The sequence below is a fragment of the Amphibalanus amphitrite genome, unplaced genomic scaffold (assembly GCF_019059575.1).
Source record: "Amphibalanus amphitrite isolate SeventyFive unplaced genomic scaffold, NRLGWU_Aamphi_draft 000517F_arrow, whole genome shotgun sequence".
Taxonomy (NCBI): Eukaryota; Metazoa; Arthropoda; class Thecostraca; order Balanomorpha; family Balanidae; genus Amphibalanus; species Amphibalanus amphitrite.
This window is the reverse complement of record NW_024882011.1, coordinates 5513-28839: the sequence shown is the minus strand read 5'-3', so window position 1 is coordinate 28839 and position 23327 is coordinate 5513. Positions and strand designations below refer to the sequence as shown.

Genomic DNA, 23327 nt, shown 5'->3' with positions numbered 1-23327 from the left:
CAAATTGAGTAGGCGGCTAACGTAACAACCATTTCTGGCCGACCTTCCGTCCCTCCTTTTGTGATGGATAACCCAGATTTTTGCACGGGAAAGGCACCCGAGCCAATGTGAAGATATGACATGTTCTGCAATAAGAGCCTTTCATTGCTTGCATCATTATTCGGAAAAAAGATCCAATTTTTATGTAACAATATCCGCGCAGATGCCTGCAACACTACGACTGGTCTGCAGTTGGTATTCATCGCACGGGTACAACGCTACAGGCTTGTTGGCCGCGTAGTAAAGTAATCAAGTAATCTTGGTTGGCCGTGCGCCTTTATCTCAAACGGATACAATAGCTCGCAGACTGGGTTAACTGTTGTCATTTACACTCGTGTACCTTACACACGCTTATCAACGACACAGCACTTAGACAGTTAGGTATATTACGAGTTACAACACTGTTCTCACGGGCGGGTACGTTACGAGTTACGACACTTCTCCCACAGACGGTTACGACACTGCTCTCACAGTCCGATCGGCGATCGCTACTACTCTCACAAACCGGGCGGTGCCGGCAGCGATTGTAGTTACCTACTCCCGGCCACCGCCCGCAGGAGAGCGGCGCTCTGTCGTTCGTCACGGTCCAGCGCGCGGCCGCCGCGCGCTGGGCAGACTCGCGGCGCGGCTCCCACTCACCGTCTGGTGTGGCGCGCGGGCAGTGTGTGTGACCAGGAGAGGAGCGACCGACAGACACCGGAGGATTCTGCTAAACACAGGTGAGATACGGACAACAAAGAGTCCTATCAAACGGCGAGCTGTCATTGACAGCGACTCGATACACAGAAAATCGTGAGGAGTGGAAACCGTGACACCATTATAGACGTGATGTTTGTGAATAGGTTCACCACGAAAAAGCGTTGCTATGTTCATTCAGACGGCGTTGTTGGAGAATAGCCACGTCCTAAGCTGATGTCTGCGAGGGAGGGAGTGGGCGGGACGGTCGGACGGCTGACGATAAGCTGAATCGTAGAGTGACCCAGGCCGATGCCGCACTGTTCCGAGGAGTGACTCGCGGTCGGACCCACTTCCTGCCCCGTTCGTGATCGGGGTCATGGCTTCACGCGGAGTTCTCTGGGCCTAAGGCAGGATGCAGTGCGGAGCAGACCACAGGTGCGGATGATAGGTGTTCCAGATGCTGCTGATCGAGATCATTGAGCGCTCTGCAGATCAGCGATCAGCATTCATCTCAGGAGTAATCGCTATTCCCCACTGATTGGAAGGCCGTTGAGATGTAGGGTAGATGAAGGACGTTTCTATAATAGTGACTTTGTAATAGCTAGAAATGATTGACCCCTAAATCGGTAGGAACGAGACGAGAGAGATAGCAGAAATAAACGCCTTATCCTAGCAGGCGCTGGACTCCGAGATCAACCCGCACCCCGTTCGGCGCTTGGTGTAATGGAGGTTAGAAAAGGTTCCCTGCCGAATAGGAAATCAGTGAGTTGAACTAGAGTCGACCGAACGGCCTATAGTTCGTGCGCGGACTTTTTCCTCCGATTTAGCTAATCGTCGAACCGTGGAAGTTAGAACGCCCGGGGGAGCTGACGGTCGTCGTCGGTGACGGGCCTAGCTCGCTGTGAGAAGTGGAGAGAGACTGCCGGTCGTCGTCTCCAGCTCAGGAGGCTGCAGATGAACTCTGTGTGAACCGGAGGGAGGATGGCTGCCTCTGTTCGCGGTCAGCCGGCGCCGTGGGAGCGTTCGGCCGCAGCCCAGCTGACGTTTTGGGTACGACCTGGCCCGGCAGGAGGCCGCACCGCCGCATACTCCCGGCAGGAGAGCTGGCGCCTGGCGCAGTCACCACAGAGCGTGGTAATTACCTCAGGTGTTACCTCAGCTCGGAACAGTGTGCTTGGGTTTCCTGGATTACCACAGCTCAGTTTCGACTGCTGCCCTGACCTCTCCCGTCGCAGTCCGGTCTGAGCCATCAGGCCCGACCGAGGGAACTGCCGTGCAGGTGGCGCTGCGGGCATCACGGTACGGCTGACAGAGGACGCGGGGCACCTCCTCTGGACCTCCCCCGATAGGTGACAGCCAGGTCCACGAGCTGTGGCCATCCGCTCTCTTGGACTAGGAAGTAGCCACTGCCAGTCTCTGTGGGATAATCGCCAGTTCCCACGAGGTGACCACCAATCCCTGTCGGTTACGTGTCTCGGTGGTGTAACTCCCGGTCTGGTGGGACGGGACAGCTCGGCCGGCGCTGCGGCGGGCGCCAGTGGGCGTGTCCGCCCCCGGTGGGCTCGTGAGTGGCCCGTTCCACACCGCTGCAGACGCTCTCACGGCGCGAGACCGACGGCAGATAACGGTACCGCTCACCTGCGCAGAGCTCACTGTTCGACTGTGGCGCGGACCGGCAGCGCGAGCATCTCACGCAGGTCGCAGACGGGCGGCGCCAGAATCCACAACTGTGTCCATACGGTGTTACACCTTTATGACGGACTCTTCTCCCGTACTAACGGTCCTGTTACCAGCCTTACCCGTACTTACCGTCCATCACACATCGTCGTCTTCTGATGGGGGGGGGGGGGGGGTGAGCAAGACGATGGGACGATCCGGGAGCCGGGGACCGTTCAACTTATTAATATGTTTTAAACAGTGCTCAAGCTCATGGTCCCGTACTTGTGTCCCGTTTGCCCTAGGCCTACATACATGTTGAATTTAATGAGAGATGCTCGCTCGGAATATAAATATTTTGTGTGCAGGTTTGAACCCCTTTCAGCCGGACCTGGCCGTGCTGCAGTATCGTCACAACTGTCAACTTTGATATAATAGCTGCAATCTCTTGCACGGTTGGGATCCGTATAATCATGATGTAATCGCGGTTTGTTTAGCTTTGCCCATTCAGTTGCATATTGTCATTACGGAGCGAGCGAAGCGAGCGGAGTCTCATACTGAATTAAGGGAAAATCCTGAGTATGAGCGGCCGGCCGGCCGTGGGGACGCTCTTCAAAAGCTAATATCTTAGGAACGGGACATCCGATTGACAAGCGGTCTTCTTTACTGAATGTCACTTGGACGTAAAAGTTCTGTGGTGTGATGGCCACCATGCGTTCTTGCCAACCACCGCACGTGGCGCGTGGTAAAGTTGGACATTTTTTAAGAACCCCCAAAATTGCAACCTCAATAACGGCACAACGGTTGGGCCGATTGAATTGAAACTCGGTACACAGTTAGGTCTCCATCAGATAATTCATCTGCATGTGTTAAGGTTGGGGTGCTACAGCACGTGCGCACGTGCAGGGGGCGCTCCCAGATCTCGAGAACGGCTGGGCCGATAGCGCTCAAATTTGGTACACGGTTGGGGACCAGTTAGTAGGGTGCCGTGCAAAAGTCAGTTTGGACCCCGCTTGCACGTGCGCACGTGCAGTGTGCCGCTTCCAGATCTCGAGAACGGCTAGGCCGATTGCGCTGAAATTTGGCACATCGCTAAAGACCGGTTAGTAGGGTGCAGTGCACAAGTTAGTTGGAGGTACCCCCTCGCAATTTCGCACGTGCAAGGCCCATCCTCTCGCTCGCTCCGTTGGTCGCCCAAAAGGCGTTTTACTGGTTTTACCGGATGTGCACTTGGTACCTACTGCTTCCTTCTTAGAAGTATAACCATGCAGCCCTTGCAAGCTGACATGACCATCTCTCTCCAGTTTTGTTGAGCACAAATGATGTAAATTTACGCTCATCTAGCGATGTAAACATAACGATTAATACGGACATGTAGCCAGCATGATATTGCTCCTATTAACCCTTGCATCAGATGCGTTAGCAACCTGTGATATCGAACGCCCTGCATCCGGGGGCTGGGAGAGCCATTTAACGGTGTCGGCCGGCGGAGGAGGGCGCTGGCAGAGCCGGCTGGCCGGTCGGACCGATTACAGGCCGGCCAGCACGTAAACACAGCCTTAATGACCGGCGTCTGTCGGCCGCGGCGTCCGCGGCGGCGCCCGGCGCCTCAGCCGTGTCCCCACACAGACCGGCTGACCGATGGGGGTGGCCGGCTGACCGATGGGGGTGGCCCACTGACCGATGGGGGTGGCCGGCTGACCGATGGGGTGGCCGGCTGACCGATGGGGTGGCCCGCTGACCGATGGGGGTGGCCCGCTGACCGATGGGGCAGTCGGCTGACCGTCCGTCAGTAGTGACTGTGACAGACGGTCGGTGCTCCCGGTACTCCATATTGAATGATGGAGAGCTCAGACTGCCCGGGGGAGGGTCAGAAGTGCTTTGTACTGATTTTATTCTTTGTTCTTTCATTAAACATAACCAGCTTGCATATTGCCAGTAAAGGTGCCTTTGCATCCCGATAAGGCTCACTTGCAGCGTGCCTCCTCTCTAAATTCTGCCTAGTCTACCAACCGAGTTACAAGCTCGTCGGCCCGCCTCCCCGGGGCCAATGGGCAGGGCTCTGGTGACCCACTCGGCCACTCGGCCCGCCCTCGGCACTGACACCGTTTGCCGAAACTGGTCTCCGGGCGGCTGGTGACGCCTGTTTTTAGCACCAGCCGTAGTAGCTGAGGGATGGGCGCGGAGGCGGCTCTGTTTGGTGATATAGACGCTGTTTGTCCGCCGTCCCGCGCTAACGGAACCCGTGCTCCGCCGAGCAGCGCCACTGCTCTGTATATCCATTTTTTTCACGGCCTGTTTCACGATGTGATGACGCGACATGCCCCGGAGGAGTCATTATCTGGTTCTATCGCGGCTCTCGGCCAAACACAGTACAGCGCTCTGCGCTGACGCCCGTGCACCACCGATCGTGACCGTCGGCCCCGGACGGACAATGGTCCGTGTCAGTCTTCTGCGCGAACGGCCGGAATAAAAACGGCTCATGGCAGCTGGGAAGTGTCCAACTGCATCCCGGGACGACCGTGGCACTTATAAATGCCAATGAGAACTGAGCATGTCGCAAATTTAGTTTTATTTAATCGTTTTAGCAATAAAGACTGCGGTTTACAACATTTTTGTCACAAACAGTTGAAATTTTTATCGCGCAGCATCCACTTCATTGGAGTGTCAGAACTCAGACATATACCTAATAAGTTCAATAATTGTCGAGAAGTGTAGTCTCCGTCAATTATTGACAGTCTGAGAATGACAAGAACCAGAAAATGCGATTCCATTTCGAGAAAGCACGACGTGTACTGTCACGCTTTGCGTGACTATTTCTATTTTCGAGAGCCGCGTAAAGGTGCTGTTGCGGTTACTTGGAGACGGCAGCCGTGCGGGTGTCTGCATCGCAACTGCACGAAAAACAATCGGTGGCGGCCGAAAGGACGCAACACATTACTTCTGGTTAGGCCGATCATGAATGCACCTGTTTTCACTGAAGCATGAAATAAAGATCAGGAAAAACGAACACGACAGCCGGGACTGAAAGCTGCTAAAATCGTACATCAGACAAAGCCGCGAAATTAAAACGACGACTGGTTGCATGTGGTAAAATGTAAATGCAATAGCATGTCGGTCGTTCACCACTGCATTACCAATTCCTGGTGACAGGTCAATGTCACTTTGGATTGTTGCACATTGCTAGTCAGTTGCACCAGCACTGGCGTCACCGACCTTTCTCTTTGCGTTCCAGGCTCGCAGTTGTCGTGTTTCGAGGCAGCGAGCGAGATGAGAGTTATCGCCCAGATCCCGCACATGCACATCTACCAGAACCCAGGTGAGTCCCAGTCCGAGCATCAGTCGGTGCTGTCGACCGTCCCGTCCCATTCCGTCCCTACCTAGTTCGTCCCATCCCAGCCCACGAAAATCAGCCCTATTCCACTCCAGACGGTGCCGTCCCGTCCTATCTTGTCCCAACACATCACAGTATCACACGCCATAATCCCATTCCGTCCTCTGTCCCGTCCGGTCACATCTCGTACCATACCATCCCGTCTCACCCTAACTCGTCCCGTCGCGTTCCGCCCCGCCTCGTTCCGTCTCGACGCCATCCGTTCGCGGTCCCATCTCGTTCAGCCTGGCTGAGCTCATGACTATCCCAGCTCCCAGCCGTGAGACCGACCGGCGGACAGCTCACCTGAGATCCGGGCCCCGCGGCGGCACACAAGGTGACTTTGGCGCCGGGAGGAGGGGATGTTTCATTGCCGCTCGTTCGGCTGCTAAAACGGCCTGGCCACACAACCGATCGTTACAGGTGCGCCCGGTGCAGCGTGCCTTCGTGCAGAGAGCTGGCTCCCCAAGGCGATGAGGCTCACGGACATGGTTATCAGGGGACAGATGACGTGTACAGCGAGTAACGCCGGCTAAAGGACAACTTCTCCAATATAAAATGCTCGAAATCTCCATGCATGCATGACCTAAACCAATGATGGTAATTAAGCTCCTCTGCCTTTCCCTTCTAAAGTTATAATCCTCGACTACTGGACCGTGGGCGGATCAGTAGCCCGTCACCGGGCAGCGTTCCTGCAGTGACGCCGGCAGTGACGGGGGCGGACGGCGGTGATATTGCAGCGCTGCCAGCGGCCCGTGCCTCCCACCATGCAGTCACAAAGGTCACCGCGCGGCAGGGAGAGGGGTGCCGCGCTGCGTGGGGCGGCCGGTTAAATATACACTGAGACGGTGCGTGGGGCAGGCCTGGCCGGAAAACGGCGTCATCCAGCTAATGGGCTGGACTCTGACTCGGCTAGATATACGAGACGCGGTCGTAAATACAGTTCACGATCGCCTGATATTTACAGAGCGCCAGCGGTGCGCTGCATCCCCGGAGTTAATTGTTTACAGCTAAACGGTACCGATATTTCAGCTAAGCTGCTGGGAAATTGATGGAAATGACTAATGTGCTTCCATTTATCAATGTAGGTCCTAATTTCCTGGCTTTTGATCCATCCCTCCCACAATGCCAACTTATCCATTTTCTCTACCGGTGAGAACATAAATGTATCGAGCTCTGAATCACGGGCAATGTATCAGGCCGGAAGCTCCGTAAATACCACTTCCACAATGCCATGACATTGGGATTGCCCGAGGCCGTTTCCCGGAAAGTTTTGCAGTTTTGTATTGCTGCACACCTACTCGAAGGCACTTCAGTTGACGTTGATATCTCAAGAATTTGTGCGTTTCGGTGTTCAAGGCAGGATGTAGCTATCGCCCGTCATCCGGCTCCGATAAGTTTGCGTGTTCCGCCCGCCCTCTTATCAAGCGAAGACCGTGACTGGGGTTGGGGAGGGGCAGCCTTAGCACGTGACTTATCTGGCTAAAACCATGGCTAATTCGAGATACCAATGAACATTGAAAAGCCATAAGCGGTGGAGCGTAGTCACACGACTACAAGACAGTGACGTGGAGAGAGAGTCAATGACGATTTTTGACCTCGGGTCACATTTCATTCAGCCCTCAGGGCACTAACTCATCCCATGGGTGTGACCTGGATGCGGGGGGGGGGGGAGTTCGGTCGGCCGGTGGTGTTGTTGGGAAATCACGCCATACCACGGCATTATCAGCAGATTGGCATTGTCAGCGGACGCGATACACCGCTCGTCTGATAGGGCGACGACGACGTGGCGCCGGAGCTCGGGACGGCAGTTCCGACCGTGAGGGCTGACGGACCCCCGTGCAGGTGACGGTACGCGAGGTGCGAGTCCTCCGTGGGAGAGTGCAGAGCGCCGGCTGCCGAGAGGCGTCTGATGAATTAGAGCAGCTGTTTGTGCGAAAGACTCGTGAAGTTTCTGAGTTAAACGCACGGGACTGAGCGTTGAGACGAACTGTGTCAGTGTCAGTCAGCCATGTCGCTCCCAACAATACCGGATATGGACGAGACCTTTGATAGAGAAGAGCTTCCTAGCCCTGAAATAAAACAGCTGCATGACAGTTTGATACGGGGTAAGTGCTATCATTGTTCAGATATGTTTAGTTGCTTAAGATACAAATCCAGATAGTTATGAAAATGTAATTCACGCAACGTTCACGCCTCCATGGCTATTTAGATGCATCAGTCATTTAAATGGTAGAGTCGATTTAAATCTCCTCACGAGAGACACCAATCAACAATGGCGTATCAAACCTCATCATCCTTCCCCTCCCCAGCCCTGTCAATTACCGCACTGCGACGCCACGCGTCCATAGGGATCAGCGCACCTGACGTCAGTTATATAGAGCCACAATGGGCCCATGTGTTTATTGTCGCTGGCGTCAGAACGAATGGGGGCGGATGTTCGCTGCCATGGCCGGTGTGATGTTTCGTATACAGATATCCATCTCGACGCCTCCCCGCGGCGGTGGAAAAATGACCGTTTATAACGCGACATTAACAGGAGGCGAGATTTGTGGTGTTTAATTGGAGGCACCTGTGGAGAGAAATATAGGCTGGCTCGATGACAGCCCACCTACTGGCTTCGATCACCTTTGTGAGGGCGAGGTGTCAGCGTTATCACCAGACGACAGGGACCGATCGAACGGGTGTCAGGGCCTGGATGGGTCATACAGGCCGCTCGCTAATCAAAAGGACACAGGTGGCCTGGTGTTAGTTCATGGCACCCTACTGGGCTAATAATAATAATAAAGGAACGTAAATGGCCAGCGAAAGGAAACGACGCGTGAAAGAGTTTATGAGACAAATACATGATGCAGAACCATTGTTCATTACCTGAGTCAAGGACGGAAGTTACCGTGAGACCGGAGCTGGCGACAGGTAGGCAACTGCACAGTGAACATTGCACTGCACATTGCATTGCATGATATATCATGCATATTGCATAGAACATTCTGCACACAGCACAACATTTCCTGAGTTTAATTCGCCGAACGAAAGAATGAACGTCTTTCTAAAATCCGCCGCGACATCTCCTAGGCATTTTCAGTTTCACTATTTTGTCCTTTCGTGCCCCGTGGATTAAACAGGATAGTCGTTAACGACCGATAAATGATAAAAATACACAATTTATTAATTGGGCTTCAGTTCCATCAATGACTACATCAGCCATCCATGCCTGTTTTGCAAAGGAAACAAAAAAAGCACAGCTCCCAAGCAGAGTTTTTTTTTTAATTTGGCAAGGACGTTTATGCACTTGAGTCAAACAAATTTCATGCTTCGTAGCTTGGCGATTTAGCCAATCTACATATATCAAACATTCAGCGCACAGTTAATTAAAATTTCAGTCAGGCGTCACTGGGTACGATTTCAATCAATCTATAAATGTTAGGCTAAGTTTTAAGCCATGATGTAAGCGCGCAATCAGTCCCGGTTCGTTCCCCCTGACCAGCTTGGTAGCAACGAGCCGATTCGGCTGTTCCCCTGGTGATTGGCCCTGACCAGCTGGGCGCCATTAGAACGGGCCGGCCTCTGTTTACATATAATACGGCAGTGGGAGCTGCGTCCGCTGACGGGCCGTGAAAGGCGTCTTATTTCACCGGTTACAGCGGGCTGGCCACCGCACGGCTCCTAGAGCGCGGCCTTAAATCTTCCGCAGTGGCTTGCATAATGTTCTCGCCTTGGGCCGGACCGGTGCGGCGGACAGCCGGTGGTCGCTGGTGGCTGACAGTAAACAGACTGCCGGCCACTGTCCGGCGCGGGCCCAGCGACAATCGGCCGCTCGGCGACCGGTGACCGCATCCAACGGAGCCGTAACCGCCGAGCCATGGACCCACCGACCGAGCCGTAATAGCGAGCTCCAACCACCGACTAGCCCAACAGAGCCATAACTAGCGAGCTGCAACCACGGACTAAACCCAACAGAGCTGTAACTGGAGTCGAGCTGCAGCCGCCAACTGCCCGGAAGCGTAACCAACGAACCATGAGCCGACCAAAAGAGCTGTAACCGAGTGAGCTGTAACCGTGGGATGACCGCATCGAACGGAGCTGTAACCATCAAATACTGACCAGCGGGCTGCAACATTGAGGCATGCAACCATGAGACTCGACTACTTGTAACCGACTGAGCTGCTGAACCTGGCTGCGACGGCCCAATCGGAACGAGCGAGCACATCTGTCCGGAGATCAATCAATTGATCAGCAGAGCTGAGATTTCCCACCGGCCTTCTTTCCGAATTCCAAATGCCTAGAGATCCGATCCACAGAAAGGCATTACAGGACCGCGTTACATTATATGCTATTAAGACGGATTTGCGTAAAACTACAAATACTTACTTAATTTCTTTTTTTCACATTTGTTCAATGTGGCTGATAAGTAGAAAACGAATGCGACGGCTTTAAATTTAAATGCCGCAGTATCGAGACTGATTGATGTTTGACATACCTATTCGTAAGATCTGACTGATGACGCCACATCTTTGGTTTTGAGGTATTTGGTTTTGAGTCCACTATAACCCATGGCCCCATGCAAACAGATACAACACATTTAACTACATACATAAGATGTAAGCGCATTAAGAGGCGGCGCCAGATAGACGTTTAGCCCGTCTCCGTCTCCGACGTTTCGCCCCCGTCGTTCTATCGGCCCCACTCGAGGGCGACTCGTGTGTTTTTGTGAGTGAACAGCCGCCGTCGCCTCAGCGGGGGCCGTGGAGCTCGGAGTAGGTAGGTTACCGTAGATCCAAATTGTAGGAGGTGGCACTATAAGCATTGCGATGCTTCCTTTTGTTTCCCATATTATGCTCCTGCATGCCATATTGCAGGGCAGGCCCAGTGACACTTGAATACCTGCATTTGTATCTTTTTTTGCTGCAGTTCCTAATTAATTTATTGCTCGCTCGTTAACTGGTTCTATAATACTTATATCATCTGTGTTAGCTGACATTATTAACAAAAGTATGTGAGGGGCTCCAGGATTAAACGTTAATGATGAATCAAATTTTATTGAACAAAATGAAACATAAATATTTAATATAAAATAATATTATGGACTGGACAGATCCATTTCCTTGGAATACCGTCATCTTTTACACTTCTTCCATGTCTCGTCACTCGAAGCGCGGCGCACTCAGTTCGATCTTTTATTCCTGAAAAGCAAATTCCTGAAATTCCTGAAATTCCTGAAATTCCTTTACTCTGGACGCATCGACTCGTCTTTTTTATTAGTCTCGTATGCACTACATGTACCAAGTCGTCCGACACGGAACGTCCAGTTGTTTAATGTGCCGTTTGCTCGAGTCTCGACGGTAAAGACAGGAACTTTTACAAGGCTGGCGGCCCAGGCAAATGATTTTATCGCCAGGAATCCTCGGGTGGATTTCATGTCGGATACCTTTGTCTCTTTTAAATCATTCGTCGTGGCCCACTGCAGGAACATACCTTTTAGATCCGTGTCTTAGATATTTTAAAGTTTATTTGTACTTTTTCTATTCTTATTGTTTTTTCTTTTCATTTAATTTTTTTTTTTACTGTGTACTTTTATATTATATCATATTATATTTCTAAGTGTCATCTATTTGCGAATCAGTGAGTGCGTGTCTTCGGGTTAGTGTTTACCATGTGTGTGTATTTTATGATGTGGTATGACTTCGCCTGTTAATGGGCCATGAGCCTGTTGGCGATTTATTTGAATAAATAAAAAAATAAAAAAATAAATATCAAATATTGGGAAAATAAATATTGTAGTTACGTATGTACATGCTTTACAATCACACTGCTGAGCAGCCAGCAGGTGAACGATGCAGCAAAAAAAGTGGAGCCGGCGCATCCGCGACTGTAACCGGATGAATTTAAACATATTCCGACTACGACCAATGGCTGTAAGCAGGTCGGTCAGTTGTAAACGATAAAAACCAGCCCAAATGGCGGCGATCTTCAATAAGGACATAAAGGGCAATTCGGCTGAAAATATAGTTTGTGATGTGGTGATGTGGTGCACCACGAAAGCACATGTACTTTCGCAAATGTTAGGTTTTAGCCGACTACATAGTTAGTGACAGTACTAAGTAAGACGTCTTTACATTTAATTCTGCTATATCAAAAGCGGCATGCTTTTACAAAAAAAGAGTTCCAGAAGAAGGCTTGCAGCAGGTCTTAGGAAGCCGCAAACAACTGTGGCGTGTTTACTTGAATCAGTCGCCAACCACGAGCAATGTCTGTGTCAGCGCTGAGAGAGCTCAGCCGACAGTCTGCCTGGAGATTATGTGATGTCAAGATAGGCGAGCACAATAAGAGCTTCGGTGACGGCTGAGGCAGGTCCGGTGTCTGTGCTGCAACCTAGAGAGACATTGCTGAGACAGCACAGAGCGAGCAGGGCAGTATCATGAACACCGGCTGACGCCGCCAGTAGCTCATCCGCAGGGCGTCAATTTGCATCGGGAGATGTTTGACTTATCTACGGCGATGCCTGTTGGATGTATCCTGCACCGTCGGCGGATATCGCCTGACCAGTGGTTTGTGTGAGGACCGGTTCTCGCTCAGGTGCTGCTATTAATGCGGAGAGATGACACTCAACCCGATGGAAATGAGCCGGCCGATTGTTATTCACGGCAGGTGCTGGCTCACCTCCGGGACCGGATCAGGTGCCACTCCTGTCACGGGATTGAAGTGACTCTGAGCTGACGGCTGTTTCGGACGGCAGAGCCGACACGACTCGATCGGACAGCCCGACACGACTCGATCGGGAAAACCGACACGACTCGGTAGGGCAGCCCGACACGGCTCGATAGGACGACCCGATACGACTCGATCGGACAGCCCGGCACGACTCGATAGAACGACCTGACACGACTCGATAGGACAGTCCGACACAACCCGATCAGGTGCCCAAACACAGCCGATCGGGAGACCGACACGACCCGATCGGCAGACCAAACACAGCCCAATCGGGCGCCCAAACACAGCCCGATCCAGAGACCCGACGAGGCTCGATCGGACGACCTGAAGATCGGATGGCCCGATCGGTAGGTTGCGGCGAGACCAGAAAAGGCCATCTGCCAGTAGATACTCGGCAGTAGGCACTTACTGACGTGTAGCGTGCAGGTGCCGATCAATGGAAGCGTGTGCTTAGAAGGAGGCTTTACCCTCCATTGCGTCGCTGCTAGACAGTGCAGCACGGATTGCGTGCCTTCACTCGGCGGAAATAAGTCGCCTCTGCACAGAACGTGAGCTGATCAGCTCGGCCATTTCGCCGTAAACACTCTAATTGTAATACGGCGGCTTTGCGTGCGGAACGTGGCGGGCGCCGTCCATCCTGTAGGTTCAATCGTATTTCCCCGGTAAGTTGTTATTGAAAGCCTACAGACACGGGCGCGCACCTGTAATACAGCGATATGCCGATTTAGGCAGTCGGCTACGAGCTCAAACACCTGGCGAGTTGCGTCGAGCGATACAGATTGACGTGTGTACCTATCACTGCCAAATCTCTGCTGTGCGAATCCGTGATACTTATAGCCCTTCAGCTCGCGACATGGTCAGTGCATTTAATATACCGATTTAGGCATTTGCAGAATCCATGGGTCGTTATTAGCACTCAGCTACCAAAGTGGCGACGGACTGACCTATACGCAGAAGAAACGGAAAGCGCAAGAAGCGTCCTACATACTACTTGGACTTCAACCAGAAGTTGACGTAAGCTCAGAAGTAATATAATGGCTGACTGCTCTGAACACTTGCCATAAATAGAGGCAGTGTCACCGAAAAGGGCTGCAGTACCGCACCGGAAGTACCGGCGGTACAGCGATAGAAGTGGCGGCGCAGCACCTGCCGGATGTAGAGGCGGCGCGGCCGGAAGTAGCGCTCGCCGGAAGTCAGTGCCGGCGCGCCAGTCTGTGTTTTGCCGGCGTGTTTTCACTTTCTATGAGACAATGGCCGGCGGCGGGGTGCGCGGGAGTCGACTGAGCGAGCTTTCACTGAGTGCGACCCATTGGGTATGTACTGAATCCCTCCCCTCCATGGGGCACCAGCCCGGCCGCCGGCGGTAATTATACTGGAGAGAGAAGCTACCAGCCAGGGTCTGAATTATATCGTATGGCAGCAGTTAGCGCCGGAGTGGCCAGAAGGCATAAAACCGTCGGCAATCAGATTATCCTGATAAAGGCGAGAGTGACAGGAATAAGACGGGCGAAAGAGTGGCCTGTGGAGAGAGAGAGAGAGAGAGAGAGAGAGAGAGAGAGAGAGAGAGAGAGAGAGAGAGAGAGAGAGAGAGAGAGAGAGAGAGAGAGAGAGAAAGAGAGAGAGAGATCCCAGTCTCTGATTTGGAACGACAGAGCTACATTCTTACCTGCTACTCACTCAATCCATCGCATGGTTTTGGCCCAATAGCTGAGGCGGTGTATGGCCCACTATTCCCATTACGCCCCAAGCCAACCGCCGTCACCTGCGCTGCTCCAATCGACAGCGAACTGCGGTCCTGACCCATTTGTCGGTACGTCAAATCCAGTGTCGACAGTGCATCAGTCCAGCAGATCCCGAACCGGTCTGCCCGTTCATATCCGGCTAGGCGGAGTGACTCGCTGTCCAACATTCAGCTTTCTGCCTTGTTTCATAAAGACATTTCAAAGACAGTCTATGTCTCCCCGACTTATCTCTTCAGCGGCCTCCGCACATCCAGCGCTTTGATCAGCACATCCTCAGTCTGTGTTCTGGTCAAACTGTTTCCCCGTCCGTCTCCGCCGCTCTTCATCAGTGTCACACGGCTCTCGGCGTCTCCTCCACACGACTCGTCGCCGTCACCGTCCGGTCGCCATTATTACGCCGTGGGGTGGGCGGCGCCGACCGCGGCCGACCGGCTCCTAGTGGCCGCGTCGCGCCGCCGCTCGCCCCAGTCGCGCACCGGTGGCCGACACGAGAGGTGTGCCTCGGAGCCTCTCTGTGCCCTCTCTCCCTCCCTCTGTCCCCTCTGTCTCGGCTGGTCCGTTCCACCTGACTGGACAGCAGCAGTAGCAGCAGCAGCGGTAGAGGCGGCCAACCCAGGTGAGCGCGCCCGCCGCGGTGGACTGAGTTTATTATTTCGTACTGTGGGTTGGAGGAAAAATAGCTGTGCGGGACTTCAAAGAACTCCCATACTGCCCTGGATGGATCAATTCTGCAAAAAAAGAGCAAAAGTGTTTCATTCGAAAATTGTGTCCACGAAGGATGTTAAACGGTTACGGTTGATTATTATTTTGCAGTAGCTCGGAAAATGCTGAAACTAAGACAAAGTAACGTAAACGTGGATATATTTTACATGCCATTGCTCTGTCAATCATAATAGGACGAAACGGAGCGAGGTAAGTATGCGGATAAACGGCTTTCCATAAACGGTTGCCGATACGTAAGTCGTTATAACTTGTGCTCAAAGTTTCTCGCAAAAGTAACTCATAAAGCAATTGTTTTGTTTTCCAAAACATCAATGACTTGCCCCTCAAAGCCATGATATTGTTAATATCTATATTTTCATCGACGCAATACATTTGTATTGTGGATATTTTTAGTTTTGATATGAAACGAATGATATCATGAATCGACATAAATAACCATCTGGTAATTTGTGAGTTTTATTCACCTAAAATCACCAATGTCGAAACGTTTAATAACTTGGTGACTTTAGGTAAATAAAGCTCATAAATTACCAGATGGTTATTTTACAAGATATATTGCGCTCGCTCGCTCCGCGCTCCGCGGCCAAGGCCGTCGCGTTGGCTATAAAATGATTGAGCGTAAAATTTTGAATCGATTAGAGGTTGAACCGAGTTGATCGGACGTCTAGACTCTAGAAGCTTAGACCCATTTGCGAAAAACTCGCTGAACTTGCCAAGGTATTTGAAACTTGCCTTAGTAATTATGCTGCTAAATAAATATGAATGAATGAATGAATGAATTAATACTTGTCGTATGCCCGGTTACTTGCTAATTTCAAAAATCACCGAGTCATCAAACGTTTCGGCATGCACTGTTTAAAAAAGTGACCACATGAAGCTCTCGGGTTTGTGGTTATAACAATTAGTCTACTCATCCAGCATGACACGTATCATCTAATGACCCCACTGACGTGCTTTATCATCCTCGAAAACAGAAACAACCATTTACCAGAGCGTTACTCTGCTGCGGTCTGTTAGCGCTGCCCTCGACTGGCCGGAGGGTAGTGTGGGCGGGCCCACTGTGCTGCGGCCCAGGACAATTAGAGTGTCGTTAGGCTCTGGCTCGGAAGGAGGTGATGTCATAGTTTATACGGCTGCAGTTGAGTCAGAGAGTGTCATGACGGCCGCGCCGGAGAGCAGCGGCCGGCGCTGCGGCGGCGGGGCTCTGATGAATGGACTGGGGACGACAGCAGCGCTCAGCCGGCACCGACGGCCAACCTGACCGGCGACGAGGATAACGCGAATAATGGGGACTATAGGTGGCTGAACGGGTGTGGGGTGGAGACAAGGCACCAGGCGGCAGGCGTTATGACTTTGCAAGGTCGTATACGTGCATACGGCGAGGAGACTGAGGAGCCGCATCAGAATGCCCCTGGCTCTCGGCCTTATGAATCAGTTCCCACAAATGGCCCAAAGGACGATAGGCAATAGGCATGCACAAGTCGTTGCTCAATGCTCATGCCAAGCCTTAGATAATTCAGACGAGCGGAATCTACATATTAAAGGGACTATCCCACCTTTAACCCGCGCACCGACGGGGGGGGGCGGATATCCGCCCCCCCCCCCCTGAGGTTTTTCGCGGATAGCGGGAAAACCGCGGCGCGTAGCGCCGCGAAATTTGGTATGACTATTCTCTCATCAATTTTACACATGGTGTGCAAGTTTGAACCTCCTAACTTTTAAGGTCAGGTCACCAGGTCACTTTGAATGACCCAACCTCAAGTCACTTTTTTGCAACTTTGTCACCGTGCCAGAGCTACAGTAGATGTCGGAGGCCTTTGAAAGTCGCAGGATGTTATTAGGTCATTAGTAGCTACAATTTTTATATCTCGGAATTTTGATGTCGGTGACCTAAGGTCAGGTCAATTTCGCGACTTCCCCATTATAAGTCAATGGGGGAAAAATCAACTCCCTGTTTTTACCACTAAAACGGGTCGGAATGGCCCCATATACCATACATGACTTCACATACGATCAACCTTCACTACCTTGAGGTCTGTTTTGCTGTTGGGCAGCTGTAAGGTCATGTGACGTCATCAAAGGTCACCAAAGGTTTTTTGCCAATAACTCCTTACAGGAACAAGATACAGCCGCGCGGATGGTCTCATTGTGTTCAGCTCGTCAAGACGCATCGAATGATATACATGATGACCTCGAGGTCACGTGACCTGAGGTCAACCTTTGACCTTGACCTTTCGAGGTCAACATATATATCATTCGATGCGGATTGACGAGAGGATCACGATGATGCCCTTAGTTTGTTCCTATCTTGACTACTTCGAAAGTTATTCGAGAAAAACCCTCTCCATATCTAGCGCCGCCATTTTGACTTTTTCGACCCCTGTGACGTCATCTTTGACCTGACCTGAAAATGACCTTAGTAAAAATTGTAGACCTTGTCCGTGCGTATCCGATGCCGTTTACCGCTTGTCGCTATCTTGCTTCGTTCTCGAGATCTCAGGGGGGGCGGTCATCCGCCCCCCCCCGTCGGTACTAAGTTGGCGCAGACCCCCGTCGGTGCGCGGGTTAACATGGGGTTTGAGTTGAGATAGCCAAGTTTGCGGCGAGGTTCAGAAACCACTATCTATCTAGGTTGCAACCCCCGCGGCCTCTTGGTGTTGAAGAAATTCGTTCCCTTCATTTGAAAATGGGCCTTGTGCAAGGCCCTATCTTCAACATGGAGCGACCGTTAGTGTGACGTCACCTCGTTTAGTCATTCTGATTTAAATGGGTTTGTTCGTTGAAAAATCGCTTAAAACTTGGTCTGAACTTTGTTGTGGTGCCTACAGAGTAGAAAGAATCAGCTTTATGACAGTAATGTGGCCTGGCGAAGGAGGTAATTTTGGGCTGTGACGTCACATATTTGAAAGTTTGTGTTTGGAATATGGGAAGCCTAAGATGTTTAATGAAAAATAAATGCCAGAACCGTGTTCCTGGTCATCCAATCTATAAAGTCGGGCACAATTTAACTGGTTTTAACAACATTTTAGAAGGTGGGATAGTCCCTTTAATATGAGACCTGAATATTGAACGCAGCATTCGCTACGTGGGCTGGAGCACTGCATCACTAATGTTCAATCACTTGGCAATATTTACAATGCAGATGACAAGTATTGTACACAAGTCAGTAGGGTGTCATTCGCTTCTATCGCCACCGATAGCGAGTGTTTTACGTTCGTCATATGCAGACGTCGCCTGTCAGTGTGTTCTGGGGTGGACAATGGCCGTCACGGGGCGGCGGACTGACATAGCTGCCAGCGCTGCCTGTCAGCGGGTCGGAGGCCAGATCGCTACGGACAGACAGCGGCGGCGGCTCTGACCGATCCCCCTGCCGAGGAGAGAAAGAATCACGGACGGGGAGGCAGCGTAAAGCTTCCTGTCTTTCTACAGTAGCTGAGCGTTACATATAGGTACCGGAACGAAAAGCGACATGCCAAATGTCAATCAACGAATGCCCACTATATCCGGCACCGGTTATTGGGACTGCAGCCTTTCGGAGTGACGTGACCGTCCAGTAGGCAGTTGGTCGCTAAGAGAGTAACCCCATATGTTGATCGGGAGCTCCATATTAATAACAGGATGTTCTCTTTCAGGAACCGCCAGGTGTTATTCCGGCGGATCAGATAATGCCCTGGTAACTGCCAGAACACCCATTGTTTGTGCCGGATCACGGAATCGTATCGCTGTGGCCTGCACACCCCTAACTTGGTCTCGGCATCACCTGTGGGCATCTGAACAGTCTATAATTCTGCCCACGCCAGCCGCCGGCCGTCTATTCCCTGCAACCGAAACCAACCGGATCCCCGTATCTTTGGTTTGAACCCATCAGACCTTTCATAGTCGGCACCTGACATTCATCCCTCTCTGTCAGTCAAATTGCTGACCACCTTTACCCGGCACCCTTACCTCTGTGCCCGACACACCGATATAGTGAACCCCAACCTCTCTGTCCGGCAGACCTGTCGACAGTGCTACCGGAGCCGGACTACTCGGACTCGGAAGAGGAGGTGCGCCCTGTCGCCGGGAGCCCCATGACCTCAGACAGCGCGCTCGCCACCCGCCGGCCGTCCGCCGGACCCCACTGCAGCATGGCCGGACCGCAGCAGCAGCTGCACAGAGAGCTCGCCTTCAACCAGAAAATGTGAGTAGCAGCGATAGTGTGGATGAAGTCTTGACATTCAATGACGGAGAAATCATTATCGACTACAACTTGAACGGTACCTACTTTGGCACCATATCCGACGGTAAACGGGCCGTCCTCAGTCCTCCCGGACCGTCCTCACTCCTCTCCACGGCAATTGACCTCGGTCTGCGTCCTCTCTCCCCCGGCGTCTGCAATAGCCGTGTCAGCGGCCTGCCAATGACGCGATCTGCGCTCTGATCCGTCCCTTGCCTACCCGGCGGCTCGTCTGATGTGGAGAGCGCCCACCCATGCACCACACAGGCAGGGCCGACTGAAGGACCTGAGCGGCACGGTGCCCAACTGTCACCACCGTCATCGCGTGGGAGGTGCATCCAGTACATGCATGCATATTGCAATGCATAGGGATGTCCCACGTAGTTGAAACATGCACCGAGTGAGCTGCATCAATTATAAGTCAGGATGGGCCGTGCGTCATTTGCTTTGTCTGCTTATGTTTTAATGGGTCTCGAAAACTCAATCCTTTCAATATTCCCAATCATACCGGTACGACTGACGTCCTGCCCTGCACCGCGCAATAGCCGTACCACTGCCGCACTAATGTCGTACCGCCTTCCCACCGGCTGCCGCGCCGGCCCGTGCTCGATATGGGCCGGCGATCTAGCTGACCTAACCTAGCAGATCGGGATCAGCTTCCTAACCAAACACCGTCAGCAGCAAACCTCCACGAGCAGCGTCAACACACACGGCTGGAGGCGGCCGCGCGCGCCCGCCCGGCTCTGTTTATTTCGGTGGGCCGGTGGCCGGCAGCAGCCGACCTTTGCGGGGTCAGCACCACCCGTCTGGTCGGGGCCAAAGGTCGCCCAAGGTCGTGGCCGTCCGGTGCGGCCGTGTGGCCTAGTTCGTGCAGTGACCGTCGTGCTGGGCGCGGCCCTGGTCGGGGCAGAGGTCCGCGGTTCGGCCGCGGGCCGCCGGACCGCTCCGACCCCCCACCGGCCCCGCTAAACACATCCGGCGTGGCCCGGTGGGTCGCGAGGGTCGGATCTGGACCGGAACGGGCCCACCCACCGGGCGGCCCGCGTCACGGAGATGCCACAAACACAGCACGGCCGTCACGGTCAGCGGCACTGGCCGGCGCCGGCCGGGCGAGACCGACCCTTCCGAGCCGGCGCCGGCCGCGCAGGACCGGCACTCCGCACCCACACAGGGGTCACCAGAGAGGGCACCCAGCCGTGACGGACAGCAGCCTCTTACGACCGACCGTGTGACGCAAAAGCTGAGTCTGGGACTGGACTGCCTCTGTCACGGGAAGCTGCGACGTAACGGGCTGAGGCCCTCGGTCGAGACCCCGATGTAGGACTCAAACAAACACGGTCCGTCGACCCTGCCGGGGTGCGGACCCAGTTCCACGGATATGACCCGCCGAGTGACGTCGGCCAGGTCCCGTGGTTTCTCGGTGCCTGAGTCATTACCAGGAGGCAAGACTGGTGATTCCCATTTCTTGGATACCCAGCTCCGGGTCTGCCTCGGTTTTCCCGCATCGATGGTCACTGACCAGTGCCCAACACCAGATGTTCTCGTCGAAAGTGCAGCTTTGCGACAACTCTTGGAGACGAAAACCCAGTGACCAAATTTAAGCTACTAAACACTGCAGAACCTGCTTGGCGTGACCCATGAGTCGTAACCAGTCGCCCGTAAAAGTCTGCCACTGCGGTAAAAACCTGTCTGGCCACCCCACTGACCTCTGTGACCGCGTCTATTCGCAGCGCTAAGAGCCTGTCCGGCCACCCCTCTGACCTCTGACTGCGTCTATTCACAGCGGTAAGAACCTGCTGGGTCAGAAGACGGAGCTGCAGAAGGCGATGGAGCGTCACCGCGACCAGCAGCAGCGCCGGCAGCAGCAGACAAGTCGGCACAACAACCGCAGCAGCTTTGAGATGGTCATGGAGCAGCGTCTGTCGCGCGCTGAGCCCAGGGTGAGCCGCCAGAGACGAGCGAGTCTACAGCGAGTCTGCCTTCCATCTCCCATCCACACAGCATAGCTTCCCTGACCGCAGCGTGTCTGCCTGATGTTCTCATGTCCACCTACCGTATATCTACCAGCACATAAAGTGCCCAGTCCACGGCACGGCCGAACGATATGTTTCCGGGATGTGCACACATTTAGTGCACTGTCATTAAGACTATTAGTCATAATGTGCACGTTCGCGTGCGCCGCGCTCATAAACATAACGCTAAAGTGGCCGTCACACTGCGTCACGACCGGGTCTACTGCGCCATTTCCGAGTCACCCTCGCCACTCCTTGACGCCGTGCTGTAAAGCAGTCACGTGACTTCATCAGGAGCACTGCCAAACTTCGCGGGGGTGCAGCGTAACGCTGATTTCGGCGCGAGCACTGGCCTGGCGTCCCCAGGACACCGGCGGGTCCCGGCGGCCCCGCTCTGTCTCCCTGTGTCTGAGCTCAGACGCGGCGCAGGCTCTGTCAGCCGGCTGACACGGCGCACGTATGCCCGGCGCGGCGCGTGTTTGTTGACGCCAGCCGCCCGCCGTGACGGTCGCCCGTGACGCGCCGTGACGGTGTGCCGGGCCGCGTCCGTCACCGCCGGTCACGGGGAGCGGTCCCCGGCGACCCTTCTGAGAAGGCCCGCCCCGCCCCGGCGACAGCCGAGTCGGTCAGGAGCCGGCCGCTCCCCAGGGACTGCTAAAGGCTCCAGGGCGCTGCAGAGAGGTCACGACACGCACACAACACAGGGTGTGCAGTGTTTACTGATCAGATTGGCCAGAGGGTAAACGACCCAGCAGCAGCAGCTGGTCATTGGGGACTGTGTAATTTGTGTGACTAGCATGAGCAGTTTACAGCAGAGATGTGCGATTCTGGTGTGGCTTCACTCAGCTAGGCGGCACGGACATCTATGTCGTTGGCTGCAAGCCGATAAGCACTTGCCGTCTTTAAACCAGCAGCTGACGGCTGTGAGCACCGACCTTCCGACTGACGCCCTTTACCCTGTCTCTGTTCACAGGCCGCGCCGGCTGCCTCATCCGAGAGCACACCCGAGTTCCTCCAGGTGCACGCGCGCATGAGGTCAAAGCTGAACGCCTCCTCGTGAGGGAGCGGCTGCAGCTGAAGGAACGCTCCGGTCGAGTTGCCGCTGCGCTGTGTTCTGGTGTGGAATCCGCTGGACGGAGGGAGGGCAGAGCGACCCGGCCGGACCACTCGAGCCCGCGGGAGAGAGGGCAGCGCTGTAGTGCAGTCGCAAAGTAGGCTGTAGCGATCTGCGCCCGTCGTGATCCCGGCCGACGGGTCGCTTCGGCCCGGACCGGCTTCTGTAACAGTTGTCGTCTCGTCAGTATTTTAAGCGGCGCGGTATTGTCGAAGCGTTCACTGAGTGACGGGTCCGGCTGGTATCCGGGAGGCGATGCCTGAGCACCGGAACGTCTGTAGCAGACCGACGTCTTGAAGCGACGGAGCGACGTCTATGACCGACCAAGTCTGCGAGGGATGAACTGACGCCTGTGAGGGACCGATGTCTGTAGTGGACCAACGTCTGGGAGGGCCTGACCGACGTCCAAGAGGGACGGACCGTGGCGTTAGACCAACGTCCGACAGGGACGACGCGACGTCTGGAAGGGACGGACCGACGTCCAAGAGGGACGGACCGACGTCTGAGTGACGAACTAACGTCTAAGAGGGCGGATCCAGGTGTACGAGGAATTAATCAACGCCTGCAATCAACGGACCGACGCGCTTGTAACGTCTTACGGCGTACGGACTGACGTCTTAAAACAACGGGGTGGTGTCTGGGAGACGGCCCGAACCACAACAGCACGACCGACGTTCGAAATGGGCCAACGTGTGAGAGGGATAGGGCGACGCCTGAGAGAGCTAGGCGTCTGAGAGGGATAGAAAGACGCCTGAGAGAGTTAGGCGTCAGAGAGGGATAGAAAGGCGCCTGAGAGGATTAGGCGTCTGATATAGAACAATGCCTCTAAGGGATAGAGTGACGCCTGAGCCGGATAGAGTAGCGTCTGAGATGGACCGACGTCTGGGGCGACGACCAACGAAGGAGGGGATGATCGTCGCCTTACAAAGTACATTTACGTGTAGCTGAGCCGTGAGACGTAGCCAGCATCGCATTATACCTGCTCTTGTTATATTGTGCTGACATGTGTACAAATGTTCTGTCAATAAGCCGCCTTTTGTAAATATACACCGATGGAAAGATC

General features: G+C 53.6%; 1 protein-coding gene across 1 annotated transcript; it reads left to right on the top strand.

Moving 5' to 3' along the window:
• Positions 1 to 565: 565 nt before the first annotated feature.
• On the top strand, positions 566 to 23327 carry LOC122393129. The gene is made up of 5 exons (XM_043388800.1): positions 566 to 758; positions 5609 to 5692; positions 18919 to 19102; positions 20922 to 21078; positions 22124 to 23327. Exons 2-5 carry the CDS (start codon positions 5644 to 5646, stop codon positions 22208 to 22210), a joined length of 477 nt encoding a protein of 158 aa, XP_043244735.1. The 5' UTR covers positions 566 to 758; positions 5609 to 5643; the 3' UTR covers positions 22211 to 23327.